Source organism: Lytechinus pictus, chromosome 3, assembly GCF_037042905.1.
Source record: "Lytechinus pictus isolate F3 Inbred chromosome 3, Lp3.0, whole genome shotgun sequence".
Taxonomy (NCBI): Eukaryota; Metazoa; Echinodermata; class Echinoidea; order Temnopleuroida; family Toxopneustidae; genus Lytechinus; species Lytechinus pictus.
The window spans coordinates 51269691-51287035 of NC_087247.1; the positions used below are offsets into that span (position 1 = coordinate 51269691).

General features: G+C 34.3%; 1 protein-coding gene across 1 annotated transcript in view; it reads right to left on the reverse strand.

Annotated features, from left to right (window-relative positions):
- LOC129257059 (stabilin-2-like) overlaps positions 1-17345 on the reverse strand; it is a 79991-nt gene that overhangs the window by 15634 nt on the left and 47012 nt on the right. The window contains exons 22-38 of the mRNA XM_064097332.1: positions 17209-17296; positions 16654-16737; positions 15985-16101; positions 15352-15438; positions 15038-15160; positions 14290-14463; positions 13492-13683; positions 12410-12460; positions 10578-10670; positions 9550-9705; positions 9093-9221; positions 7767-8510; positions 7069-7158; positions 6218-6361; positions 5245-5301; positions 4091-4220; positions 3455-3604 (exon numbers count right to left, since the gene is read on the reverse strand). Coding sequence (XP_063953402.1) covers positions 3455-3604; positions 4091-4220; positions 5245-5301; positions 6218-6361; positions 7069-7158; positions 7767-8510; positions 9093-9221; positions 9550-9705; positions 10578-10670; positions 12410-12460; positions 13492-13683; positions 14290-14463; positions 15038-15160; positions 15352-15438; positions 15985-16101; positions 16654-16737; positions 17209-17296 — 2609 coding nt within the window. The remainder of the gene's footprint in view (positions 1-3454; positions 3605-4090; positions 4221-5244; positions 5302-6217; positions 6362-7068; positions 7159-7766; positions 8511-9092; positions 9222-9549; positions 9706-10577; positions 10671-12409; positions 12461-13491; positions 13684-14289; positions 14464-15037; positions 15161-15351; positions 15439-15984; positions 16102-16653; positions 16738-17208; positions 17297-17345) is intronic.

Below are 17345 nucleotides of genomic sequence, written 5' to 3' on the forward strand. Positions count from 1 at the left end.
ATCACAACTACCCAACTGGCTAATTCCTTCTTCCCTGAAGCAATCTCCCACTGGAATAGTCTCACAGCCGATACGGTATCCTCCACAAGCACTGACATACTTAAATTAAAACAAAACATGCGAAACCAGCAACAAAACAAAACAGAGTAATAATACTCCCACTCTCGTCAGCCCTGAGTTACCCTTCCTGGTGGAGGACTTCAGGGAATGGAACAAGGTACAAGGTATGTAGATTCCTTGCACCCAAGCCGGGTGGGATTTTTCACTTTGCACATGAGTTTGTTAATCAAATAACTTTCAGACCCCCCCAAATATTTCAAGCTCTTTGGAGGAGACCCAGTGACATCCCTGTAGATGCCACATGAAGAGAACTTTACATGCTTAAAACAAACAAGTGGAATGCCTCTGGCGGTCTCACCTGCATCATGCGATTCAATATAGCAGCAGTGCTGACTTTGAAAACTACTATAACTCGCACAAGATGTTCAGTGATACTTGGTTACTCTTATGTCCACGTTTTATGAACTAGACCAATACACTTACAGAGATATGATGGTAATTTAACAAATACCCCCAACATGGCCAAAGTTCATTGACCTTACATGACCTTTGACCTTGAACATGTGACCTAAAACTCGCACAGGATGTTCAGTGATACTTGATTACTCTTATGTCCAAGTTTCATGAGTCAGATCCATAAACTTTCAAAGTTATGATGGTAATTCAACAGATACCCCCATTATGGCCAAAGTTCATTGACCTTTGACCTTGGTCATGTGACCTGAAATGTGCACAGGATGTTCAGTGGTACTTGATTACTCTTATGTCCAAGTTTTATGAACTAGACCAATATACTTTCAAAGTTATGATGGTAATTCAACAAATACCCCCAATTTGGCAAAAGTTCATTGACCCTAAATGACCTTTGACCTTCATCATGTGACCTGAAACTTGTAACAGGATGTTCAGTGATACTTGATTACTATTATGTCCAAGTTTCATGAATCAGATCCATAAACTTTCCAAGTTATGATGGTAATTCAACAGATACCCCCAAATCGGCCAAAGTTCATTGACCGTAAATGACCTTTGACCTTGGTCATGTGACATGAAACTCATGCAGGATGTTCAGTGATACTTGATTAACCTTATGTCCAAGTTTCATGAACTAGGTCCATATACTTTCTAAGTTATGCTGTCATTTCAAAAACTTAACCTTCGGTTCAGATTTGGTGTTGACGTCGCCGTCGGAAAAGCAGCGCCTATAGTCTCACTCTGCTATGCAGGTGAGACAAAAATCAAACACAAGAAAGATAAAATACAAAAAAAAAACTATGATCACTTCAGGGCAAAGGAGCCTTGCATAGAAAATATGAGGTTATGCTAAAATGAGAACAAAACACATCTGCAGGTGTGCATGAAACACAAAAATAAAGCTAATTTGCAAGTTATCATAAACTTGCAACAAACACTACATAAAACAAGTGGAACGCCTCTGGCAGTCTCGCCTGCATTACGCAATTTAATATAGCAGCAGTGCTAACTTTGAAAACTACTATAAAATAATCATTCACAAAAACACCATTCATATAATGACATAATATCACGTTCATTGACCATAAATGACATTTGAACAGAGACTTAAGACTGTCAACTTCACCCATGTCCACATTTCATTCACTCTATCCATAAACTTTCAAAGTTATGATGGCACTTCAACAATTACCCCAACATGGCCTAAGTTTATTGACCTTAACTGACCTTTGACTTGGTTTTGTGACCTGAAACTCACAGGGGATGTTCAGTGATGCTTGATTACTCTTATATCCAAGTTTTATGAACTAGATCCATAAACTTTCAGAGTTAGGATGGTAATTTAACATATACACCCAACACGGCCAAAGTTCATTGACCTTAAATGACCATTGACCATGGTCATGTGACCTGAAACTAGCACAGGATATTCAGTGGTACTTGATTAACCTAATGTTCAAGTTTTATGAACTAGATCCATAAACCTCCAGAGTTAGGATGGTAATTCAACAAATACCCCCAACACGGCCAAAGTTCATTGACCTTTAATTACCTTTGACCATGGTCATGTGACCTGAAACTCGTACAGGATGTTCAGTGATACTTGATTACTCTTATGTCCAAGTTTTATGAACTAGATCCATAAACTTTCAGAGTTAGGATGGTAATTTAACATATACACCCAACACGGCCAAAGTTCATTGACCTTAAATGACCATTGACCATGGTCATGTGACCTGAAACTAGCACAGGATATTCAGTGGTACTTGATTAACCTAATGTTCAAGTTTCATGAACTAGATCCATAAATTTTCAAAGTTATGATAGTAATTCAACAAATACCCCCAACTTGACCAAAGTTCATTGACCCTAAATGACCTTTGACCTTGGTTAACTCGAGCAGGATGTTCACTAATACTTGATTAACCTTATGCCCAAGTTTCATGAACTAGGTCCATATACTTTCTAAGTTATGATGTCATTTCAAAAACTTAACCTTTGGTTAAGATTTTGAAAATAATTTTCCCAACATGGTCTAAGTTCATTGACCCTAAATGACCTTTGACCTTGGTCATGTGACCTGAAACAGAACTAGGTCCATATACTTTCTAAGTTATGCTGTCATTTCAAAAACTTAACCTTAGGTTAAGATTTGATGTTGACGCCGTCGGAAAAGCGGCGCCTATAGTCTCGCTCTGCTATGCAGGCGAGACAAAAACGCAAAGAGCTGAAATTTGCATGAAATGTTGACAATAAAAGCCTGTCTTTATCTTTGGTAGAGGGTCAATAATTTGACTTATACTCAAGTATCATCTAATATTCCAATCTTGAAATATTGCAGTTACAGTTTGATTTTTTTTAAATTGCCAATTCTCTGTAAAAATTCAAATAATCAAATAAAACATATCTAGCACGTTCTCTCAGCAATACATCATTTTCCTTTAAAAGGTTTCATTCAGCATTTATCTTACAAATTTAGGGATTGGATCTCAAGAAGCTACAAAGATTATATCCTGAAATTTTCAGCTCATTCCATACTTTGGAAAAGGTTTAATATCAAATAGAAAAACCCAAAGATATTTTACTTTGATTGGGCACCCAATAAAAATACAATTTTATGTAAAAATTGCTAAATTTATCCTGTAAAACACATTTTTATCTTACATCCTCCACATCCTGTTTTAGGACATACACTTCATATGATCTAGTAATGGATTGGCATAGCGATATCCATTATTAGGGGGATTTACAAAAGCTATTAAAAAAAAGAAGCTTTAATCCTTAATAGGAGTTACATACATCGGGCAAGAAATCTGTTTGTCATTCATCTCTCAACAGACAATGATTCCACAAGTTAGCAATTCCGAAGAGGAGATAAGAAGATGGAGATGAGACATACAGAACACTAAAGCATGCTTACTTTTACATGATGGACCATAGTACCCTGGTAAGCATCTCTCACATGCAGTTCCTGTAAAACCTTCATTACAGGTGCACATTCCATCATTATCATAGCCTTCATTGCACCGACCATGGTTGTTACAGGGGTAGGTGGAGCCTCCTGGACATTCTTCACATGATGACATAAAATTTATTTAAAAAATGAAAGATAATTATCAGCACAAGTTATCCACAAGGATTCTACTCCTGCAATGGTTTGTGGAGTAAAACCATATTACATTGCAAGATCATCTTTTTTTACAATACAAACAATATGTTGAGAAATATTGCACCTCTCTGATTAAAAAACATATACATTTTTTTAAGGTTGGTGTATTCACCATCAAATAATGTATTTTGTATTTCTTATATAAGACAAGAAGGGAAAGGAAATGGGGAGGAATCATAAATTTTTGAATAGACAGTTTGAAGAAGTTGTTTATAAAAAAGATGGGAGAGAAAGGACTGAAGGAGGTACTAGAGATAGTTGTAGAACAAAATGACAGCAAATGTTAATCAATACTTTTAGAGAAATAATTAGAAGTAAATTTTTAAAGATAAAGAACTATAAACACAATGATATATGGATTGTCACAAAGCTATTGTTCATTGATACCTTGACAGCTAGGGCCATAGTAAGCTGGACAACATGCTCTAGTGACCTCATTAAATTGGCACTCTCTCCGACAACCCGATACACTTGAATACCATCCATCCCGATAGCGGCATCCAGGCTGCTCGGCTCCCTGAAATACATATTAGATCACATCATGAAGACCATATTATAAATTGAAAAACTTTACATCAACTCAATTCAAAGTCATTCTAATGAATTGTTGCAAGAAACTTTCAATTGATTGCAAGTCAATTTCAGGTCCCCAAATCACTCATATAAGTCTTGCAAATTTCCATTTGGTTTACTGGTCTACTTTTTGTATCAACAACTGTAAATTGATTTGCTTTGCCAACATTGTTCTATCCCTTGCATATTTCTGACTGAAATTTTCAACTGATTGCAAACATTGTCTCACAACAGTTCCTTATATGCCTACAATCAAAATATGAGCCCTTTCTTATAACAATAGCAAATTTAAAGGAGAATGAAACTCTTGGAGCAAGTTAGCTTTTGTGAAAGCAGAAAAATCAAAGAATAAGATCAACAAAAGTTTGAGTAAAATAGGACTAGCAATAGAAGAGTTATGAGCATTTGAATGTCGAGATCACTAATGCTATGGAGATCCTCCCATTTGCAATGCGACCAAGATCTATGATGTCACAGATGAACAACTCTCCCCTTTTGGACACTGAAATTATACCCCAAAACATCTCTTTTTGCTCATTCTAATATCATATGACAAACGATTCATCAATGATATAATGGTGTGAAACCTCTGTACTTGTCCTCTCATAAAAAGAACACCTGACCTTGTGATAGACTCTATAAAAGTGAGAATATAAGTGAAATAAGTACTAAAGTAATGAGGGAGTTGTACTTGTGTGACATCACAGATCTTGGTCGCATTGCCAATGGGAGGATCTACATGGCATTAGTGATCTCAATATTCAAATGCTCATAACTTTCTTATTATTCATTCAATCTTCCTCAAACTTTCAACAATATGTTTCTTTGATTTTTTTCTTTGATATGGATTCAGCTGGTTTCAAGGGTTTCATTCTCCTTTAAGCTTTCAAATAGTCATAATATCATTCATGTAATCATTCATGTAATCATCAGCATTTCATATTTGAATAATGATTCTTTGTACTTACCACTGGTTCTGCAAGAGGTGAACACATATTATGTGAACCACATTTCTTGCATCGACCCTGATAAAGAGAAAGATGTGTAAAAAAAGGTATGCAAAATAATGTTTCAAATAAGACAGAAATAAATTTTTCTTTTCTGTTTCAAATCTTCATGCATTTATCAAAAGAAAAAATAATAATTGTGAGGTCCAGTCAAACATCATATTAATCATATTGATAGAAAGTGAAGGAATGTTGGATTATGTTTGTGTTATCTTTTTTTTAACCTCCTACGGGGGGCCACATAATACAAATGAGATTACTTAAAGTTAAAATTGACCTACAATAACCACTACAAGTACTTGATTGAATGCAGAGGAAATTCAGCAAGGAGAAAACAAGGTTTGAAGTTTGGGGTTCACTCAAGCATGAGATGTGCATCTTGTGTAATCTCAGTGAAACTTCCAAGCAATCTGAAAAAGTAGTGTTCAAGAAACTCTTGTATCTTTTCTTTTATTCAACATCACAACTTTAAATTTTCACAGTATGAAGAAGAAGAATTGCTCTTTCAGATAAGCTATTTGTTTTAATTTTTGGTTTTTAGAGATTAAATTACTATTTTGGCTATTGACAGAGAACCATACCTGGCTACTTATTGGTGGTTTTGGGGTGGTAGGTCACATTTTGAAAATAATAATAATATCAATGATAATAAAAGTAATAATAATAATAATAATGATAATAACAACAATAATAATAATAACAATTATAATACACCACTCATATATGGCATAATAAACATTATGTTTCTCTATGCATTTTTCAATAAAGAAAATTAATATCATAATACAACAAAGCGATAAGTCAGTTGGATTTTATACAGTTTGTCTTCAATAATCATTTGATCAGGCAAAAGTAAAGTTTTAATTAGTTGGTTATTACAACTTTACACCATGTCCGATTCATCCTTTACTATAATATAGTAAATAATTCTTACTATTCTGATTTGTGTTTCGATGACATCACATCTACCATCAATCCTTGGCAAGGAGATGACCTCTGACACTGGAAAGAGAACACCGCCCTCAAATTCTAGTCCGGCACCAATCACCCGGCTCCTCTCATTCACAAATAGCTTTCCCTGTAGAATAAGGGATAATTTCATTCATGAAATGTCGGTCAAAAATTTTGTGAGCTAAAGAAACCATTTCATCTAGTTGACTGCGAAGAGAATTGGTCAGTGAAAATCATTGAGTCATTGTATTAGTGTAACACTCCCCGGAGAGTGATCATCATTAACAGCAAACAAGCAAAGTAACTAAAAACAAGCATTATTCCAAGACATGTTTAGAATTATAATTGAATAAACATTCAAGAATATGTATCCAAGCATAAATTGTTCAGAATCTCAAGTGATTCAGAATTCCTTTAAATTCAATAGGATGAATTAATCACAGAATTCATCAAGACATATGGATTCAATATTTAAAAAATTCATTATCATACAAGACTCGTAACTACTTAAATAAACATTTACAAATCTGACCAATTCTGAAATTCAACAATATATTATGACAAATACAATGCAACTGATAAAGCACTCATATCCACTCTGCAGAGCATTCAAGACACTAATTGTTTTTATCATCGGCTGTAACTGACCACTATCCAGGCATACATTAACTAAACATGGGTCAAGTGCAACACAATTTTGATAATACATTAACAAACAAAAGCGATGTCATCTTTTTCTGTCTCTGACTCAGCTCCAAACATGACAAACATTTCATTATCAAAGTTCCTAAAATCTAAGTAGCTCATCTACATAGCAAGTATGTGTTGTCCTACCTGTCCTATGATGCTTAATCTGAGATCAGACCCTTGCAGACTTGGTACAGTATAGGGGTCAAGCCGAGGCCAAAGGTCATTGAAGAATCGCTTTGCAGAGAAAAGAGAAAGAAAGAACACTACTCCGAATAATGTATTAAAATATCAAAAAATAAAAGAGGGAGAAAGTTTGTTTTTTTTACACAAAACAAAATATTAATATTCTCTCAAGGAAATAATAAGAAAGAAAATGGCAATAAAGGGGATTGAACAAAAACACTGATAATCTAATTGATGCTGATAAAGGAAAATACACCTCCAGTAAGATAAAGTTATACACGTATGTCAGAACAGTTAAGTAATATTTATAAACATGAACAAAGGTAAAGAAATCAAAGAAAGTCTATAATACTCTGAAGTGAAGGAATAATTGAAAGCCCTAAAATTTAAGACACAATCAGAGATAGACAAAGGATAGATCAGTTGAGCAACCATATGTTATATGTAACTTGAAATAAATGCGCAACTAGGAAGTATTTCATGCAATAATTAGTCAACGATTTTCAATGAAAATTTTGCTCTCAGCCAATCATATACAATGATTTCAGTAGCTTATAACAAATAGTCAGTGAAATCACTATTAAGCTTCATGAAATGCTCCCCTGGTGATCGGCCATGCAAATATAAATCCTGCAATTGATAAACCTCTAACACCATACCTCATCTGGGATCACATGATGCGCAATGAATTCCTGTAACAGAAGGCGGTTGTCAGGATCAATTAATTCATCTAGCTTTCCTGGAGGTAGCTTCATGAATGCTTCATCTGTGGGAGCAAAGACTGTACTGTCTCTATGAAATCCCCCATGCCTTATACCATGTGGTGAGTGTCTTCTAGGCGGTCCTCTTTGTCCCTCAGGTCGGTCAAGAGATCGTTTCCGTTGAAGACCATGATCGTTGGAGATTCTCTTGCCTTGACCTCTTTCTCTGTCCTCTATGAAATGGCTACCAGCTGCCTCATCACGCCTCTGACGCACAGATGTGACGTCATCTAGTCTGAGAGTGCTACCGTGCTGCATTCTTCCCTTTCTCATCTTATCATTACCTTTAGATTGATATCTTCTTCCATGGTCGTCTTGGTGCATACCTCTTGGTCTTTGCCGACTGTTGACAGACCCCCCAATTCCACTTGATCCTTCTCCAGACATATCACCTGACTGACCACGCTCACCCATCCTGCCAGGATCATGTGATCCAGTTATCCTTGGATGTGGTCTACGGGGTGGACTCCCACCATGACCAGGACGTGGGGGACCATCAGAAAAGAATTCTTGGAACATTGGTGTCAATTGCAGAAGCTGCAGGAAGGTAGAGATGTTGTGACTGGTGCCAAGGATTTCCAGGTCTCCACCAACGTCTGGATGGGGACGACGACCATGGTTATCAGAAGAAAAGGCCATGTCCTTAAGAATAGAACAAGAAGTCAACCAATTTGAAAAATGTCATCAGGAATAGTATGCTTAAAAAAAATCGAACCTGATTTAGTAACAAAAACTAAGTAATGATTAATTACAAACAAAGTAAAATTAAACAAAATGAAATTTCTAATGTGGGCTTGAAGAATTCAGTATATTACCACTCAACTGAATAACAGTTTTTTATAGATTATAATGCAACTACAACACAAGTTATACACACAGAGATGAATATGGCAAGAAAAAGGCTGTATACATGTAGCTATTATGCAATTGTGCCTATTACAAACAAAGTGAATCGCTCAAAATCAATTTCCTGCATTAACAATTCACAACTCAACTTTTGATCCAAAACCAAAGCCTAAATACAAACCAATCAGAATAAGACTCAAACTTAACTTTTATGCAAAAATATCCATATACCTTCATGCACCTATATGATTGATATTAAAATTATACATGTATAGGCCTATAGCAATTGTGCAAGAGCAGCAATCATAATACTGTTGATAAGGAAGATGTTTAAAGTTAAGCAAGAATATAAGATTAGTTAACCCCGCCACTGCCTACCTGTTCTTGAGGCCATTCATAAATTCTGGATGGTATTAGCATGCTGTCAATGATATGAATGATGCCATTAGATGCATTGTGATCTGCTACCATCAATCTCGCATCAGATCCTAGTATGATAGTGTCATTCTGTGAATAAAGCAATGATTCCACATATTACAAAGTGCTTCATTGAAATGACATTCAACATTGACAATAAAATAAGTTTTGTTAAGTTTAATAGAGAGAATTGTGATTTATACAGCACATAGTAATTACTAATGATAATTCCTTTCAATTTTGCAATATTTATAAACAAAATCCCTTAAAATGAAGTCTCTACTATTATAGGATAGCAAACAAAAAATACTTTTATTAGTAGTTAATAATTGCATAAGACACCATGAAATTACAAAACAGATAATTGTAATTTTCAACCCTATCAATGAAAATGCTAATTCATGTGAATGCTATTCACCTGATTGGTTGCTAAACCAAGGTCTTGACCATTCATCATCCCCAAGGTTGTGTGACTATGAAGGTCATTCATGGTCATGTGACTTCCTGCGATCACATGATACAGGACATACTGTGTCAGGAGATAGGTGTATTCATACCACTCCTCAGGAAGTACCTGCGACAAACACATGTGATTACACACTTCTTAGGGTGACATTAGCCATCAAGGTGAGTGTTTTTCCATACTGAAGGAGGTTGTGAAATATCAAACATTTTGTGTTGCATTATGGGATCAATTCATTCTTGGCAGCAATTTATTCCTTGATATGCAAGAGCATCTTCTTGGCAGCTGTGCCTTATAAATATGGTCTCTGTTGTTCACAAATGTTATTTTGTTTCGCTAAATTGATTTTGAAGTTATATTTTCACTGATTTCAAAGATAATATATCACAGATTTCCAGCAACTTTCATTGCTCTGTAAATTCGTATTTAGTTTACAGTTGTATTGTATGATTTATATGCATAAATGAATTCATATTCAATATCATAATAAATGTACACAAAATTAAAATATGTCCTTTGGAAGTGATACAATACAAATGACTTTTCACAGACAAGATATATGCAATAAGAAATATAAAGAAAATCATCATGAACAAAATGGTAAGTGGTTCGCCTCTATCCTTCTCAAGGTTTCAATGATTCCAGCTAAAAATTTAGGATGATGACATGGTTTTATATTAGTTTTTTTTCCTGAATCCTCAATCCATTAACATTTAAAAGATAATACCTCAGACACCCACATTAGTTTGTGAGTATCAACTTATATTGCATTCCACATCATAGAATATAGAAAGTAACACTTCGGGAAGTTATACTCATGCCGGTTAATACAACAATCTTCATGGAAATTAAAGAATTCCCTGAAACACTTAAAAGTCCAAGGTTCTACAAATTAGTACAAAATAATAGAATTTAAAAGAAGTCATATGTGAATACAATACACACTACTAGACCTAATCTAAGGGTGTGGAATTTATTTATACCTGATCTTGGAGGAATGCAGTGATAGCTACATTAGTTGGCACAAACAAGGTGAAATAGCCTCCAGTTCTCATCAGAAAGTTAGGAGAGTCCAACTGAAATGACAGCATAAAGTATATCATATAAGTATATCATGATTCCATCCAAAAATAGTAACAATGATGTATGTATTCTGTAATGCACGATTTCTTAGGGTGTTGGGAACTCACAACTCTAGCAAATCTGACCATGACAAACTCATCAGTAGAGCTCCGTCCAAGAAACATGTGGTGTCAAAAAACATATTTTGCTGAGGAAAGCAATTTTGATTTTGTCACAAGAAGAAAAAATCTGTGAACCAATCAAATACTTAAAAAAAAAAGACTAAATCTTTAAAAAAGTCGACACAAAATCTGTCCAGAGTTGCACAGACAAACTCAAGGGATCATTCACCATGACCCATGGTGTAATAACAAAATCAAATGATGACAAATTACAGAAGTCATGGCATCATAATGAAAAAAAATTTCACTTATAAGTTTGTCCTTGCAATTTTTGACCCCTTTTGAGCCTTGAAGGGGAGGAGGGCTGACCAAACACTGTGTGTGGTCTTTCACTGACTGTGTGTTTTAGTCTTAAAGTATACATTTTGTGATAACTATTAATGATACATAAAAGAAAAAAATAGAATAAAAATAAAAATATATAATTCAACTTGTAAAGAGAAAATAATATGTGAGAGGATCATCATCATGTTTGGCTATATGGAAACATAATTATTGTGGTATGAACGTATTGGCAAGTGTTTTATCGTTTAAGTGGGTACAAGTCTACACTGCTCTGAATGTTGCATTATGGGTAGAGTCCCTGGTCAGATTTAACCCTAATTCTCCCGGGGGGGGGGGGGGGGCCATAATGGCCCCCCCTCGACAATTTTCGCGATATATCTGCTGCGCAAAATTTTTTGACCTCGCCGCTCACTGACTTTTTACTTTCATGTCTCGCGCAAATTTTGAGACCAAATTTGTGACGCCCGGGTACGCGGTTACGACATTACGCAACATTATGTAAGTGCATGTCAGACCCAAAATCGCTCATAAACGTGATTTCATGTACAAATCCAATGCAAATTGTGTATTTGTCCAAAATTCATAAATGTAACATTATTTCTACTTTTGCTGATTAAACTTATTTAATTTTGCCTTGTTTATGATCAGAATTAAGTCTGGAACGATTTCCATCTAAAAACAATAAAAAAACAAAAAGTAAAAAAACAAAGAAATACATAAGAAATTAAAAAAACAATAAAATACATAAGAAATCGGTCTTGGTACCAGAGTTTTTTTCATTCACAATTGTTAGGAATGCTATAAAGAATATTTTCACCAAAAAATAGCATTCTAGGAGCTTTATTTAGTGAATTAGAGCAAAAAGTATGATTTCATGAATAAATTAGCATAATTAATTCATATAAAATAAAAATATATGAATTCAGTGAAATTTACCAATGCAACTGCGTAGATTACGTCATTCTCTACCATCATGCAAAGTTTCATTGTGATCGCGCAATCCACGGCTGAGATCTTAAGGGGGGGCCATAATGGCCCCCCCCCCCCCCCCCCCCCCCCCGGGAATGACAAGAATCAAAATACCCCGGGAGATTGGGGGTTAAGTAGTTGAGGACTTCAGGTGGTGCTACACAAGGCTGCTAGTATTTGCTATGGTGTAATGCATATAATAACTATCATTAGTGGTGCAACTGCCTAATCATGTATAAACAATATAAATAATGTTGTTGAGCTTTTTGTTGCATCACATCTGAATAAGGCTTAATATTTCAAAGCACAATACTTACATACTGTAAAAAATCCACAAAGAGGCTGGCTTCTGGTATGCTCCAAAGCTCCTAATTTCGTGTAAAGAAATAGGAATAATTGTATAATTATAATACATGTATGTGTCCTACATTACAATCACTATCTATAGAATGAGCTTTTGAAAATCACACAAAGCTGTGAAGAGTACCATGGATTTGAATCGAATAAAAATGAATTGAATTCATTAGCATCAGCAATGTAGATATTTGTATTCCATTGGATTAGATATCAATTATGAAAAATATATACATATGTATTCCTACAGTAAAAGTAAGTACAGATAAAGAACAAGGCATAAGCGATGTTGTGTCTCGCCCACTTGTGAAAATAACCAGAAATATCACGATTTGGGACAGCATGCAACAGAATTGTATCAAAACTTCATTGTGAAATAACTGGGCTGGAATAACATTTGTCAGAAGAGTCTTGCATGTAAACTTTAATGTTGACCTCAAAATGAACTTTGACCTTACCATGTGACCTCCGAACACAATAACATGCAGGTCTCCTAAGTACCTCTACAACCCAAGTTTGGGTGAAAAGTGACTTATTGTTGCAGAGTTATGTGTGTCATAAGAGAGTCTTGCACATAAACTTTAATGAGCAAAAAATTAGCAAATTAAATAGGCCTACTTTAGAAAAAACACGGACATGATAGGTGATGAATATAATATATAAATTGTAATACCACTGATTCATCCCCTCTAATCACCCCGACCTTATTATGAAACTATAATTGTACAGATGAATAATGAGTTAGGAATTTATCAATCACAGGATTTCTTTATATTCCACCATATCCTGTTGAGATATAGATTCCCAAAATAGCTTTCACTTTGAAAAGCACTTGCATCTATGAAATGGATGTGGGTGACTTGCAAGATAAATTTTCACAAAAATGAAAAAGAAAATCTGTGCGCATGCATTTCTAAAATTTTCAAATGAGTTTACATATGTACTACTAGTAAAGATCTATTTTTATTGATAAACTTTGTGGGTTAAAATGCAATAACAATGCTTGAAGCTTACTTTCTGTATCCTTTATAAACCATCATGTTACCTCCAATATGCTTCCTATACACACAATTCCATCTCCTAGGTAACCATAGTTACAGCTGCATGTTCTTTCTTCTGAATTTACTGGGGTGCAAGTGGCCCTAAAATGACAACCACCATTGTCATGGTAACAGGGATCATTAAGTTCACAGTAAGTGCCATTACCATGGTAACCATGTACACACTGGCACTGTAGCTATAAGAGAAAAGAATGTTAAAAGGAAAAAGTGAACAATAAAATTACATGTATTATATTAAATGTTATATGAAAGAACACAAGCAAGTAAAATCTAATTCAATTCCAAAGATGGTTAATATGATGACTTTTAAATGTGAAGGCATCACATGAGAAGTAACACAAAAATGGTAAGTACACTTACAAGAATAATAAATATATTCTGGATTATCAATTTTATGGAATAACATACATAAACAAATAAGTATTAAACAATTTTGTAACATATATCAATATCATTACATGTAGAGCACATTTCTTTTTTGTATTTCAATATATCTGTAACACTTTAATAATATGTAAATAAATGGCAATCTATTTGAGCATAACAAGATGGAAAGGAATAGCAGGGGGTGTTCACAAAGAATTAAGTCTGATTAAAATGTCATGTTAAAGTACCATGGTGCATACAACATCGAAAATACAATCTTATATGAAGTAGAGCATGTACCATGAACACAATCGCACCAAACACAATGATGCATTATACACCACATGCTATAGGAAAATTAAGTGTGCTTTTTAGTCAGACTGAAATCTTTGTTGAACCTTCCCAGGAATGATTACCATAGATGATGTTTTCTGTAAGCATGTAGCCCTATGAGAACATCCTCCGTTCCTTCTATCCTCACACATTCCATTTCTTAGAGAAGCAGAAAGAACACCAGTTATACCATGAGCAATACCAGAGGGTAGGAGAAGTATGTCTGGAGCTTCTATGGGACTCATATCTACAGATACCTTCAAGATGAAATGGGATTGTTGTAAACATTGAATTCGGATTATAAGCAATGGCTAAATTATAGTATTGAAAGTTTCCAGCATTGACATGTTATTTTCAGCTACAAGATTTCATTATCCATCTAAGTTCCAAATATATAATTTGAGATATATACACATACATATATTGTATTACAGGTTTGTTATCTTACTTCAATTGTTTATTATAATTGTATTTCTTTAAATTTGGGGCTGTTCTGTTGGAAATGAGAAAAAATATTAAAAGAATTAAAAAAAATTAGAAAACTGAAGTTTAAAAAATATAAAGCTTATTTTGTAAATCTATATGAAAATCTAAGGTTTAATGCTAAAATATTCCTTACATCATTCATTGAATACATAATTAATGATAAACTATACAAAATTAATATTATCATTCATTGAATTTGTTTGGCATTCTCAAACTTCCTTTCAGATTCACAGATCAATCCAACACTACTTAATCAATTAATTGTCACACAATTTCTTACTTTAATCAAACTTCTCCTCTATTAATCTACACAAATGATTTATGGAACATGAAATTCATACTTACTTGTTCACTGGATGCAAAGAAATGAATGTGTTGTCCAGAGGCCGAGGTCACATCAAGCTCTTCTGCTAGGTTTTGATAATACAGTGTCTTCCCTGTCACCAAGTGATGCTCCAAAAACTCATTCTAGTTCATAAAATTGAAATAAGAATAATGATTTATTATAAAACAAGAGACAAGTCTTATGTGGACCAATGTAAGAAGCTGATAAAGTGTAACATTATGATATGATTCAAACATTATTCATACACTCACCAACTCCACTTATTTATCAATTCATTAAATTCAACAACTGCTTTGTTTACAGAATATCTTACCTCAGAAGACCAATCAACAGATGACATGGCATCATTATCTGGGAGAAAGATTGTGTATTTGGTCATATTAGGTAACAATCTGGAAGACTAGATGAAGAAAAATTATCAAAGAAACAAAGTGTAATATTCAAACTATATACGAAATCATGATAGAAAATTATTTCATATCAACTTAATTTGCATATCAATTTTGGAATGTCACTATGGAGTACAAATGTGACAATGACTTTTACTTCACTCCAACCCCCTCCCCAAATATATATATATATATATGTATATATAGATATATGTCTCTCTCTCATTCTTTCTTTCTCTCTGGCATAGATTCAAGCAGGGAACTTACTGTTGATCTATTGTGCCACCCCCCCCCCCTTTGATAGCCTGACACTACGCATCTATGCTCATGCATGCTTTCTCTCTCTCTCTAACACAATTTGATCTTCATCTACTGTCCTTACTGAAGAACAGTTTCTATTGAAAAGCATAATTCCAAAACAGTTTCCCAATTATTTTTTTTATCATTCATGATTGACAATCTAAATATCTTTCTGCTCAATCATTTACTGATTTCATTGATGGAAGAAATAAAATCAAATTGAATTGGAATGAAATAGAATGACTGAAGCAACAAACCTGTATCACTTGCCAAGCCAATGAATAATCTTGAACATCACCAGAGGATGGAGTAAGATGATCAAGCTTTCTTTGTACCTCCAAAAATCTCTTGATCCAATAGTCACTGGTAAAACTCTGCAGGATGTAATAACAATACAGGTACAAACTAAATTACCAGCAACATCCATTAATAATATCAGATCATTATTCCCATATGCATTCATCAAACAAGTTTAATTCTAATTATCTATGGGATATAAAATCTATTGTGACAAGGAGCAAATGAACAGTGTTTTCACCAGGGACTTTTCAGTGGTGGCTGGAAAATCGCCAGACACTTTTTACCATAGGGGTTCATCAGGGGAGTGTTTCATCAACATTTTCATCCGACAAGTTGTCAGATCTGACATCTTTCTCTGATGTTGATTGGCTGGGAGGTACTGTTACTATGGTAACTGTCGGATAAAATGGGACTTGTCGGATAAAACGTCTGACAAGTCCTTTCATGAAACGCCCCCCTGGAGGACAATTTTTTTTTTCCATCATTTTAAAATTATCTTCTTTCTAAGTGCGGGTCATGCAGGCGTAATATTAAACTTTCTGAGTTGGATAGTTCCAACCGGCGACGACCTCTGCTGTAACAACACTGGCTAAGACATCTAAAATCAATCTAGTCTCTTTACTTACAGAAGGAAGGAATATCAATCCATTAGTTGCATTCTCAACTCGTGAAACATGACCACTGATGATAGATAGGTTCCCATATGGTCCCTTGGATTTAAAAAAATTGGTAAATCAATATATGAGATTATTTTGAATTATCGTTACAATGCATTACCAAATATAACAAATCTATTGAAGTTCAGCTCACATGAAACTTGTGAAAAATTGGTAACAGTGAATTTTCAGGAAAATTTAGATTTTTTCAAGGAATTTTGGAGTCAGTCATGAAACATGTCTACATCTGAATCATGTATTCTATTTTAGCGTAACAATGGCCAAACTAAAAGTTATCTGCTATGAAATTATATTAAATATAAGCAGATGTATGGTATGAGGAAGATGACTCATGTGATACATCAATTTCATTTCATTTCTTTTCACATGTAATGATATTAACTACAGTTTATTTACAACTCACTTTATATTTATAAAACATCAGAATATGAGATTTACTTCATAAATCCTAAATGTTAAACCCTTCCTTCAATACAACTAAAACCATGTATTAAATGAACTTACATCTATCTCAATATCCTCTCCAGGTTGTAGGCTGGGTAATGTCTGATTTAAGTACCTCTGTGATGAATTCATCAAAAACATATGAGACCTACGAGGGCATGATCACATATTCATAAATCATCAATACATGTTTGTCA